This window comes from Zootoca vivipara, chromosome 14 (assembly GCF_963506605.1).
Source record: "Zootoca vivipara chromosome 14, rZooViv1.1, whole genome shotgun sequence".
Lineage (NCBI taxonomy): Eukaryota > Metazoa > Chordata > Lepidosauria > Squamata > Lacertidae > Zootoca > Zootoca vivipara.
The window spans coordinates 17,188,161-17,199,966 of NC_083289.1; the positions used below are offsets into that span (position 1 = coordinate 17,188,161).

The 11,806-nt window shown below is 46.3% G+C and overlaps 1 protein-coding gene across 1 annotated transcript; it reads left to right on the plus strand.

Annotated features, from left to right (window-relative positions):
• The first annotated feature begins 2,445 nt into the window (after positions 1 to 2,445).
• Positions 2,446 to 11,218, plus strand: BCL2A1 (BCL2 related protein A1). The gene is made up of 2 exons (XM_035132336.2): positions 2,446 to 3,707; positions 8,592 to 11,218. Exons 1-2 carry the CDS (start codon positions 3,291 to 3,293, stop codon positions 8,697 to 8,699), a joined length of 525 nt encoding a protein of 174 aa, XP_034988227.1. The 5' UTR covers positions 2,446 to 3,290; the 3' UTR covers positions 8,700 to 11,218.
• Positions 11,219 to 11,806: the final 588 nt, after the last annotated feature.

The window sequence follows — 11,806 nt, forward strand, 5'->3', positions numbered from 1 at the left end:
TGAGGTACCACTGTAGTTGTTTTGCTTCTGCTTTTGGGTGTTCTCAGGTGCCAAAGTTAGCCTCCTGGCCTTGCTCCTCCAGTATACCACAGCAATGGTATACCCAGTATGAATTCCCTGGTTGGTTTTTCATTGACCATAAGCAATATCCCATGTAGCTAGGTGGCAATACTCCCTGGAGAGAAATGCCCCACCTTCGGTGGTGGAACATATGCCCGTGCTGCCCAGGGCGGATGTACTCCCGAATGTGGTGTGGGGCATGGAGGGTCCCTTCCCAGGGGTGAGATAGCTGCTCGGGTGCACAGAGCAGCGCGTGCGCCCTGCAGCCGGGGGCTGAGCAAGCCACCCACGGGAGTGGAGTGAGCCATCGATGGTGGACGTTCGGCGCACCACCGACCGTGACTCCCAAGCCTCCCCGGAGCTGTCGAAACGAAGGAGGAAGGGGGGTAAGCGGCGCAGCTCCCCCCTTCCCCCGATGGCTCGAGGTAGGCTTGGGAGTCGTGGGCGCGCAGCGCGCCAAATGTCACCCTCCTTAGCGAAGGCACCCAGGGTGGGCCACCCCCACAGCACCCCTTCCTCCGCCCCTGCCCACCTTGCCCATCTTTGGGGTTTTAGTTTGGCTTTGGTTTTGCAGAGAAGGAGAGCCAAGAGCGGTACCAGGCAGTGCGATGCCTCCCTTCCCATTGGAGCAGCCCCAATCCCATTCCTACTTGCGTGCAAGCAGGAGGGGGCGGGGATCCCTCAGCTGGGAAGGGAGGCTTCCCAGGAGATCCCTGCCCCCTCCTGCTTGCACGCAAGCTCTGATAGGCAGCATGAAGCCTCCCTTCACAGCTTAAGTTGCTGGGGTCAGGGAATGTGGAGGCAGCCCGGAAGCTGAATCTTAGAGCCCCTGCATCACCCTCATATAGGGACTTCCAAGCAGCTCCTGAAGCCAGCCAGAGGCAACTGCTCTGGGCTGCCCAGACTGCCGCTGCTGCATTTCCCGGGAACATTAAATGAAATCCAGGGGCATTCCGGGGATGGAATTTGTCCGGGGACTTATTCACAAATCTGGGGACTGTCCCCAGGAAACAGGGACGTCTGGTAACCCTAACCCTGCTCTGCCAACACCATAGTTTCTCAATCTACCAGATTTGCACAAAACAGCAGACATTTGTGTGTGTGTGTGTGTTGCTCCAGGCCAGGAAAGCTGAGATCCATGGGTAGTTCTTTACATGTGCACATACACCTTTTGTGATCTACCATGCTTGCACAAAAGAGCAATCCAACAATAAAAATAAGTGATGCCTCACTTGATGTAAAAATTGGGGTTTAGCTTTTGCTGCCCAACTCCCCAATGGGATGCTGAGTCCCCTAAGTCCATGATTGGTCAGAGAAAAATGGATGGAGACTGGATCCACTGGAAAGCAAGGCAGATATTTATTTTTCTGTTGCAACAGAGCTCCCTCTCCTTCTTCCAAGGAGGGAGAGACCCTGAACAAAAGTGTGCAAGAACCTTTAAAGACTTTTGACAGTGCCCAACCCCCTTAGCCAAAGCCAACCCCAAAATCATAATACATACATCATAGGCGGTGGTCTACAGCAGAAATCCTGTCTGCCAGGATACCTGATAATGGTCTCTGATTGCATTACCTGGGCAACCTGGCCATTCTTTTGTGATGGTTAATACTTTAGTTCCTGAATCCAGGTCACAGGCTCACCCTATTCATACACAAATATGCCCTTAAGACGGGATTTGTAAGCGAAAAGACTATGGGAAGGCTTTCCCCATTTGCCTCCCTTACTGCAGAGGAATATTTGAGGTCATTGGGAGAGTCAAAATGGTTTCAGGATTGCTCTCCTGTACTATTTCAGACACGTCATGGTTTATATATTTTCTTATGTGTGCATTTATGAATATTTATTCTATATTTGAGAGCTTAAAATTCTTATACCAGAAGTCAGCGAGGTCCTACTCATCTGTTAATGGAACATGACATAGCTTGCTTTCCACGACACTTTTATTTAATCAGCTACATTCATAACTGCCTTGTTCCACACCAGCCTATTGGTCCATCTATCTCAGTAGGCTCTCTAGGGTTGAGACTGGGGTCTCTCTCAACCTCTCATCTTAAATGACCAAGCAGAGAATTTCCAAGACTCTGATCCAATCATTACACCACTCCGGTTCTCTACTCCAAAGTACTATTATTGAGGTTGGCATTAGATCTTGGAACTGGTGTCATGCCAAAATCAGGATGCTAACATTTCTATGAACCCTTGTGCTGGTAGTCAGCTTGCAGTAATGCTTATCTGTGTACACACACACACACACACACACACACACACACACACACACACACACACAGCCTGTTTAAACCCACTTGATCTAGTAACATGAATATGCCAGGTTGCAGCTGCTGATTACTTGGGTTTTTAATATAAAGTGGAACCTCGGTTCATAGCTGCCAAGTCTCCCGTTTTTCATGGGGAAACCCCCGGATTTTAATCCGTTTCCTGCTGTTATCCCGAATAGAAAAAAATCCCGTAAATCCACCGATTTCCTACCTGCCAGGGAGGCTCCTTCTGCGCATGTCTGGACATGCGCACAACCAATTTTGGGTGCCGCTCTGCCCATGTCTGGGCACCAGAAATTGGGCAGTGCCAGCACCGGAAGTTGCTTCTACGCATGTCCAGACATGCATAGAAGTGACTTCCGGTGCCACGCCGCTGCTGATCCCAGATTTTTCAACGGGAGACTTGGCAGCTATGCCTCAGTTGTTGAACGCTTTGGAAGTCGAATGTTTTGGCTTCCGAACACTGACAACCCGGAAGTGAATGCTTCCGTTTCCGAACACACCTCAGAAGTCGAATTGCTTCCGAGGAACGTTTCTCAGTTTTTTCAATGGATTTTGCCGACCGCCCATTGTGCCTCGGTTGTCGAACGTTTTGAAAACCGAACAGTCTTCCGAAATGGATTACTTTTGACAACCGAGGTTCCACTGTGTTGTAACTTTTAACGGTTCCTCTATCTGCATTTAGAGAACTCATCAATCATTTTAGGGGAAGTCTAAGTCACAAACCTGGTTTTAGTTTTTTCTTTCCCACACTGGAAACTTCCATTTCCTAGTCACAAGCTGCGTGTAAATGGTCTTTCTTGAAAGTGTGGTGAAAAATTCCACCCCCACTGATGAAACCATTACATGAAAAGGCTGAAATTACTAAGTTCAGCTCTCAAGCAACTTGCAAATCATTTGAAGCTGCATTGCTGAGGTCAAAGCTTGCAATTTGCCCTCTGTGCTCGTTTCTCAATGGAAAGCAACCAGTTGCAGTCTGTTTACACTTCAGTCCAAGACTACTTGAAACACGTTTGTGGGGATGCCGAGCTGGAAGCTGCCCCGAGTCGAGTTGCCCAAGTCTTGGCAAGAGTAGCACCTTCGCTTCAGGAAGACGTGGAAGAGAAGATAAAGCCACTTTGGAGCTCCATCGAGATCAGTTCTGTCGAGGAGGCCAGCGGCATTTTCAACCAGGTGATGACACAGGAATTTGCCGACGGGAACACCAACTGGGGGCGGATTTTGACAATATTCGTCTTCGCAGGAATTATCGCAAAGAAGTTGCAACAGCACGGAGTTCCTTTGACAAGAGAAAACATGGAGCCGATTTGTCACTGTGTCACTGAATTTATAAACACCAAAGCTACGTGGATCAGCGAAAATGGAGGCTGGGTAAGTTTGCTGCTCAGTTTTCGATTACTAGCTCTCATCCTCGGTTGGGTATTGTTTAAAACCCTAAATAACTTGGGTCCCTATAGTACTGGATTAAACCCCATGGAGGCCCCGAGGCAGTCAAAATCTCACCCACCCCCTCACATTGAACTAAGAAAGCTGGCTTGTCATTTTCTTTCAATATCAAATATTAGTTTGCTCTGTTGTTGTGGGGCTCCTAAAAGGTGCCTACTCAGTTTGCTAATCTGGCACTGGGAACCAAATACCTGAAGGACCATCTCCTCCTCCCTCAGACACTCTTGAGGGTTAAGATCAGCAGGGGGGGCTCTCTTGGTACTGTAGTTTGATCAGCCTCCAAATCTCTTTTTATGGCGGGGGACAGGGAGAGATGGCCCAGGAGAAGGCAATGTCTGTGGCAGCTCAGAAGTGGTGGATTGCCACTCTTTTCTAATACAGTATAGACATATGCTGAATACACACTTCTTTCCCCTGGCCTCTTGACACCTGAGAGGTACGTTTTCAGGACCCACCCTATTCCTGTGAGTGCAATTTGTAACTGTTTTTGGGATAGAATGTAAAGCTCTTATAACCTGTCCTGGGACCTTAGGGTCAAGAAGAGCAGATAATACATTTAAAATACGAATGCTAATGCTCTTTTCTCATCCGGCACCCTGATAGCTGTACTGAATCTTTTTATTTATCAGTCCATCTACTTGTGTGGTGTACTGAGAAACTCCACTTGCGTCAGGTATGATGATGGATGGGTCCCCAGGTAAACCATATGTAATTCTGTGCACACTTATACCTGGGAGTAAGCACCATTAAACTTGGAGGGACCTGCTTCTGGGAACAGAGGCATAGGATCATATTGCATGTGGCATTAATTAAGTAATTAAAATGTTTATCCCCTGCCTTGCTTTCCCCAGTGGGACATACAAGGTGACTAAGCAGTCAACACATTTACGAAAAAGTCTGTACGTATTAAGAACATTACTGCTTTGCCCCCCCCCCCCAGAGAGAGAGAGAGAGAGAGAGAGAGAGAGAGGGAGAGGGAGAGGGAGAGGGAGAGGGAGAGAGAGGGAGAGAGAGAGATTCACAGTATCTGAAGAGCTACGTGCAAACTTGCAACAGCAGATAAAGATACAATTATTTTACTTATTTCATAAAATGTATACACTGCTTGATGGTGGGTGGAAAACAAAGCAGTTTACAAAAGAGATAAAACAATAAAATTATCAATAAAAAGAATTAGCAATAGTGATTTAATTTTTTTTTTTAAAAAATATTTTTATTAATTTTCCAATTAAAACCAATTATATCACATTCAATATTTCAAATTATACACATATATATATCAATCAAACCGAATGTTATGCCAAATCATCTAAATAATTTATTTTTGGGTTCCCATGCTTCAAGAAATTGGGAATTCCTCGCAACTGTCCACTGCCGTCTTATTTCTAAAGTTCAAATCGTCCTCCAAGCTCATAATATTCCAAATCTTCCCCTTACAGTCACCTAGATGTTTTCCACTTTCATCCAATTGTTCCAGCTGCTGAGATAAATGTCAAACGAAGTTTCACAGATGTTCTTTCTCCTGTGTGAGTTAATCAGTCCAGCCTCCCCATAGATCTTCTTAGTGGAGCTCCCTGTTGCGACGGAGTAGCAGCGCCATCTTAAAAGGCTCAAATCACTTTCATTTTCTCTCATAGCCATGAAGATTTACGATTTATTTATCTTTATAGAATTTACAGCTTTTTCAGGCAGGAGACCCAAACATCCAACCATGAACTCTTGGTAAATTAATGGATCTCCTTGCCCTATAGCTGAACTTAGCTTCAGGTCGCTGCTCCAATTTAAAGTGCGTCACAGCTCATAAATCCTCCGAACGCGTCCAGGACTCCTTCCGTCTGACTAGGGGGGGGCTTTTCTCATCGGCAACTTCACATCTTTAAGAAATATGCTCAGTAACAACAGCTATAGAGTTCAACTCACACAGTCTTTTGCTTCTCTTTCACTCCAAACAAGCCGGGACATCGCGTCCGGGAAGATACGAGGCAACAATATGAAGAAAAAATAAAAACTTGCTTCCCTTATCGCTCCGTCCCCATCAATCCTTCTTCCAGATGCCGTACATTCTTTGACTCCTCTCGCTCAGCAGCATAAAATTCTCAGCAGTAAACAGCGCTTCTTCCCCTCCTTCTGAAGTATGTCCATAGATTTAAGCCTAATTATCTTCTTTAACCATGGAAATCCCCGCCATGCAGATTAGCGTCCGGGAGTCCTGGCCGTCGTAAGTGCTCAGCCCAAGCTCCCCCCACTCCAAAAACAGTCGGAGTGGGTCTGGGGGCATCGCGGGCCAGCGGCCCCTCTCCGTAACCCCCGGAGAGGGTAGGGGGTTGCCATTTACTCCCCTAGCAACCGCCAAATTCCTTACGAAGGTCAGAGAGATGGAAAACAGGTCCGCCATTCCTGCAGGCGGAAACCGGAACCAGCAATAGTGATTTAAAGCATTCAAAAAACTGAAACCAACTGTAAACTAAAAACGCAACCAACATTATAATTATCTGGGGCGCAGGCTTGTCTGAACAAAAATGTTTTTAGCAGGTGCTGGATGCAGGAGCTCAGTTGGTAGAGAATGAAACTCTTCAGCAGAAAGGCCTGTTTTTTGTTTTTGTTTTTTGAATTACCAGTTTGCTGCAGATGCATTATGAAGGGATTGTGGCTTGCTGGGCTCAATATTCCTAAGATCTTATTTTATACCAGTATTTATTTATGCATGTATATACTACCTTTCTGTGTGAGGAGCTCAAGGTGGCAGACATGATTCTCCTCCTCCCTATTTCATCCACACATCAACCTTGTGAGGTAGGTTAGGCTATGAGATGGTGAAGAATGGCAAAAGAAATTACTGAACTATGCAGGACAAATTATTACAAAAAAGGGCAACTGCTTAATGCATATTTTTAAAACTATGTGTATAGATTTTTACATTAGTATAACTTTTAAAAGTCACTTGTAACAAGATGAAGAAGGTTTTAAAATTGGATTAAGTATATAAGGTTTTATGGACATGCATAAACAAGTATTTTATAATGGAACCAAGAGGGGGAGTGGAGGGAAGTTGACTAAAAAATTATGGCTTAATTCGGTTTTGTGTCCCCCCCTTTCCCCCAATTTTGTTATTTTTGGAAAATCAATAAAATGTTATTTTTAAAAAAGGCCATGAGATTGGCCCTAGGTCACCCAGTGAACTTCATTGGTGAGTAAGGATTTGAACCCTGGTCTCCCAGGTCATAGTCCAATGCTCTAACCATTACACCACCCGGACTGTCTAAGGCAGATAGTATTTGGAGGTATAAATATAAATTATAGATTATTATTATTATGTGAATGATAGGGGACACGGGTGGCACTGTGGTCTAAACCACAGAGCTTAGGGCTTGCCAATCAGAAGGTCAGCGGTTCGAATTCCCATGACGGGGTGAGCTTCCGTTGTTCTGACCCAGCTCCTGCCAACCTAGCAGTTCAAAAGCACGTCAAAGTGCAAGTAGATAAATAGGTACCACTCTGGCGGGAAGGTAAACGGTGTTTCCGTGCGCTGCTCTGGTTCGCCAGAAATGGCTTAGTCATGCTGGCCACATGGCCCGGAAGCTGTCTGCGGACAAATGCCGGCTCCCTCGGCCTATAGAGCGAGATGAGCGCCACAACCCCAGAGTCGTTCGTGACTGGACCTAACGGTCAGGGGTACCTTTACCTTTATTATGTGAATGATACCCAGGCTCATGAACTCCCCGCTACCCCTTAGACTTTCTCTTCTCCTTCAGCCTGGTCACAAGAAGGAGATCAGAACTTTTTTCACTTCTGTTTTCAATTTAACAGCATGACGTCCAACTACCAAACTGCTTAATTTTTATAGTTAACTAAAATGAACCAGCTTCATCAACCAGAGCTTGACATTGTGGACTATGATTAAGACTAGCCCCAGTTTGTCGTGGTTTGGATGTAACACTAAACTGCAGTTAGTTACAATGGGAAGTGAAAGCTTCCGATCCACTTGTAGTCTGCTCCTCACAGAACTACAGTTCCCAAGATTATTTGGGGGAAGCCAGGTGCTGCAATTGTGCTTTAAATGTATGGCATGGATGTGACCCTCTCCCCGGATGACACCACTGCTGAACATCCTCGTCAAGTTAAAATTCCCTTAATAATTTGAGGGAAGCCATGACCATTCATTTCACCATCAAAACTGATACTGATAGAGTTGTACCTTGGAAGTCAAATGGAATCTGCTCAGGAAGTCCTTTCGACTTCCAAAATGTTCGAAAACCAAATCACGGCTTCTGTTTGGCTGCAGGAAGTTCCATGATAGCTGAATAGAACCTCCAGCTTCGGAGGCAGCCTAGTTTTGAATTTCCATACGCTGCATGCAAAACAACAGGGGGAGGCTGTTCTTTTCCTGTCGAAGGCAAACATACTATCTAATGTAGGACTCAATGAACTCACTCAGCGATATATTTTTCCCACTGGCGAAATGTTTTGCACCAGCAGAATGTCCCTGTCCAGGAGAGTCTATAAGCAGGTCGCTGGTAACTTTTTTGCACAATTGATTGTGCATTCCGTTGCACAATGAGTTAGCACGACTATCGCATTGGATTGCTTTGCCCTGCAATGTTAGAATGTGCCTGTCTACTAGTGCATGACCCCTTGTGCTAGCAGAGAGAGAGAATGGTGGGTATACTGCAATCTTCTTGGCTTAAAAAGAAAGATAATGTGAGCACCTTCCTTCAAACCAATTTGCCCTCTTGGTACGGGGAAGCAAACAGCACTTTGCCATAAGAAATTGACCCCTAACGAGAATGTTATTCTTCTCCCCTACTGCAGGACGGCTTCCTTGCAAAGTTGGGTGAAGATAAGACTCCCTGGCTGGCCTTGCACTACATCAAGACAAAACTCATCTCTGCTTTCTCGTTCTTCAGTCAATATTACTGACAAACTTGGTTCCTTGGTGACCACGAGCTACTTTTATAGCCATGCCTTCCGGGAAGGATTCCTGCTATTAGAAAACCGAGACTGCCTTGTTGAGCCAAAGAGAGCCCTTCTTCCTTTCCATTTCCAAACTTATTTATCTGTTATTTATTTATGTTTTTGTATGCCTGTGTTTGAAACATTGCATCTGATACAATTCACGGTAAATCAGAACTGTTATCGCATGATGCGCAGACAGCTTCCTTTAGATTACATTAAATCTTCTCATATAATTGAGTTGAAATGGTCTCTCTCTCTCTCTCTCTCTCTCTCTCTCTCTCTCTCTCTCTCTCTCTCTCTCTGTGTGTGTGTGTGTAATATATCGGAGGAGAGAAGAAATAAATAATCCATTAAGACTGCTGGTTGAAAGAATAAAGAAAGGTTTCCTACTCCTGGCAAACAAGGCTATTCTGAGAACAAACTTACAAAAGGAAAGTCCAACACTTAACACTGAAGAAGAAGCAGGAAGGAAGTAAAACTTGAGAGAAGATCTACAGGCAGTTAGTTACTCAGGAAGGGATCAGCAAGGGAAAAATATGCTGTCTTTCTGCCAACTGCCTCCCAGTGGTCCAAGTAGGGCTGCCATTCAACTGGAATTTTCTGGATATAGCCAGAATACAGCAGTCTGAAGCAGTGGCTGGGAGGAAATCACTTAACTGTCAGTAGATTTTGATGAATTTCCTTAAAAATAGCTCCAAAACTTCATTATTCTTTGAGAATCTGCAAGCTTTCGTGTGCGGATTTTCACTTTAGGAAATAAGAGTATGGCAACCCTACTTATAACAAGCATTGTTACTTCACTCCCAGCATTCCAAAGGTAAACATGCAACTTACTTTTACTCAGAGTTAGACCCACTGAGATTCGTGGACCTCAGTTAGTCATGGCCATCAATTGCAATGGATCTAACTCTGAGTACACGTTAGTTGACAACCACCCCCAAATGTTTAAGATGCTTATTCCACTGGCACACCTACGCACAAGAGGAAGATATCAGCAGGCTATGGGGAACAGATGTTTGCAGAAGCACAATGTGTGTAGAAGTATGAAAATCTATAAGGGGGGGAAACCCTTAGTGAGGGGAATCCCGAAAACAATCCGCTGTGGGCTGAGCGTGCTCAGGTGGTTGCAGAAAATTGGCTTGCTGGAGGGTGGGGTAACATGTAAAAGAGGGTGAAACAGAATGGCTGAAACCATGAACTTCAGTGGCTGAAAGTTTTAAGTGGCTGAAAATTGGAACTTTGTGGGTTCCAAGGCAGATATGGAAATACCTTCTGGCCCTTCAGATGCTGCTGAACTAAAACTCCCATCATCTCAGGCCACTGGCTATGCTTGCTGGGGCTGATGGGAGCTGTAGTTCAGCAACGTTTGCAGGGCCAAACGTCCTCACCCACAGGGTCTCTCTTTCTACAGCTGTTAACCCAGGCAGTGGGGGGCAGCCTCTATTCTGACCTTGTAACAGAGGGCTAACCCTCCCCTACCCACATGCTTCTTGTATGGGGAGAATCCGGTTCCCCCTAGCCTTGCCATTAGTTAAGGGGAAACAATATATGCACCTGCCTGCAATGTTTTGTAATGAATAATAATAATAATAATAATAATAATAATAATAATAATTTATTACTTATGCCCCACCCATCTGGCCGGGCCTCCCCAGCCACTCTGGGCAGCTCCCAACAGAACATTAAAAACACGATAAAACATCAAACATTAAAAACCTCCCTAAACAGGGCTGCCTTCAGATGTCTTCTAAAAGTCAGATAGTTGTTTATTTCCTTGACATCACGTGGGAGGGCGTTCCACAGGGCAGGCGCCACTACAGAGAAGGCCCTGCGCCTGGTTCCCTGTAGCCTCACTTCTCGCAGTGAGGGAACTGCCAGAAGGCCCTCGGAGCTGGACCTCGGTGTCCGGGCTGAACGATGGCGGTGGAGACGCTCCTTCGGGTATATACAACCAAAGCCATTTAAAGGTCAGCACCAACACTTTGAATTGTGCTCGGAAACGTACTGGGAGCCAATGTAGATCTCCCAGTATGTGGTCTCGGCGGCCACTCCCAGTCACGTCTAGCAGCTGCATTCCGGATTACTGTAGTTGTAGTTTCCGGGTCACCTTCAAAGGTAGCCCTTTTTCTAATTTGGACCTTGAATTATTATCAGCCAGCCAGGGAGCAGCTGCATGTAGCTCTTTATACTGTGCATAGTTAAAACACAGAACTCCCTCCCACAATAATGTAGTGATGGCCACCAACTTGGATGGCTTTAAAAGAGAATGTGTCAAATTCGTGGAGGAGAAGGCTCTCAATGGCTACTAGCAATGAATGATGGCTATGCTCTGCCCCCATGGTTGGAGGCGGAAATGCTTCTGCAATCAAGGGCGAACGAAGGCGTTGCGACACCCGGGGCAGGGCGTCGCTACGTAGGGCGCACGTGCGGTGTCACTACATATGATGCATGGGCCGTACGTAGTGACGCCGCACATGTACTGTACATGTAGCAGTTTGCCGGGATCCCTCTGTCACCGTTCCAGCCGTGAACGGAGGATCCTCTACATGCAACTGTTGCAGTGATGGAGGGATCCCACTGCCGTCTGTACGGCGATTGAGCGGTGCCGGCATCAAACCGCTATGTACAGCGCATGTGCGGTGTTGTTACGTACAGCACATGCGTGCGACACCGCACATGCGCTGTACATTGCGGTTTGCCACTGGCACTGGGATCCTCCGCTCACGGCTGCATGATGGCTGCTCACGCCGCCGCGAGCCCCCACGGGATGCCTTCTGGTCACCCCCCCCCAGACATGGCACCCAGGGCGCACCACCCCTGCCCCCTGTTGCAACGCCACTGTCTGTAATATCAGTCGCTGGAAACCACAAGAGGGGAAAGTGCTCTGCTCCCACTTGCTGGCTTCCCATATGCATCTATCTGGTTGGCTGCTATGAGAACAGGACGAAGGACTAGACGGATCCTTGGCCTGATCCAGCAGGCTCTTCCTGTGTTCTTATGATGGTCCAGGAGAAATCCTCCTCTCAGGCACTATTATCGCATCGATGACATGTTGCAAAATACAAAACATG

Coding starts and splice junctions, on each gene's coding strand:
- BCL2A1 (XM_035132336.2), top strand. CDS start 3,291: ATGGAAAGCAACCAGTTGCAGTCTGTTTACACTTCAGTCCAAGACTAC. Junction 3,708..8,591: donor TCAGCGAAAATGGAGGCTGG/GTAAGTTTGCTG, acceptor CCCCTACTGCAG/GACGGCTTCCTTGCAAAGTT.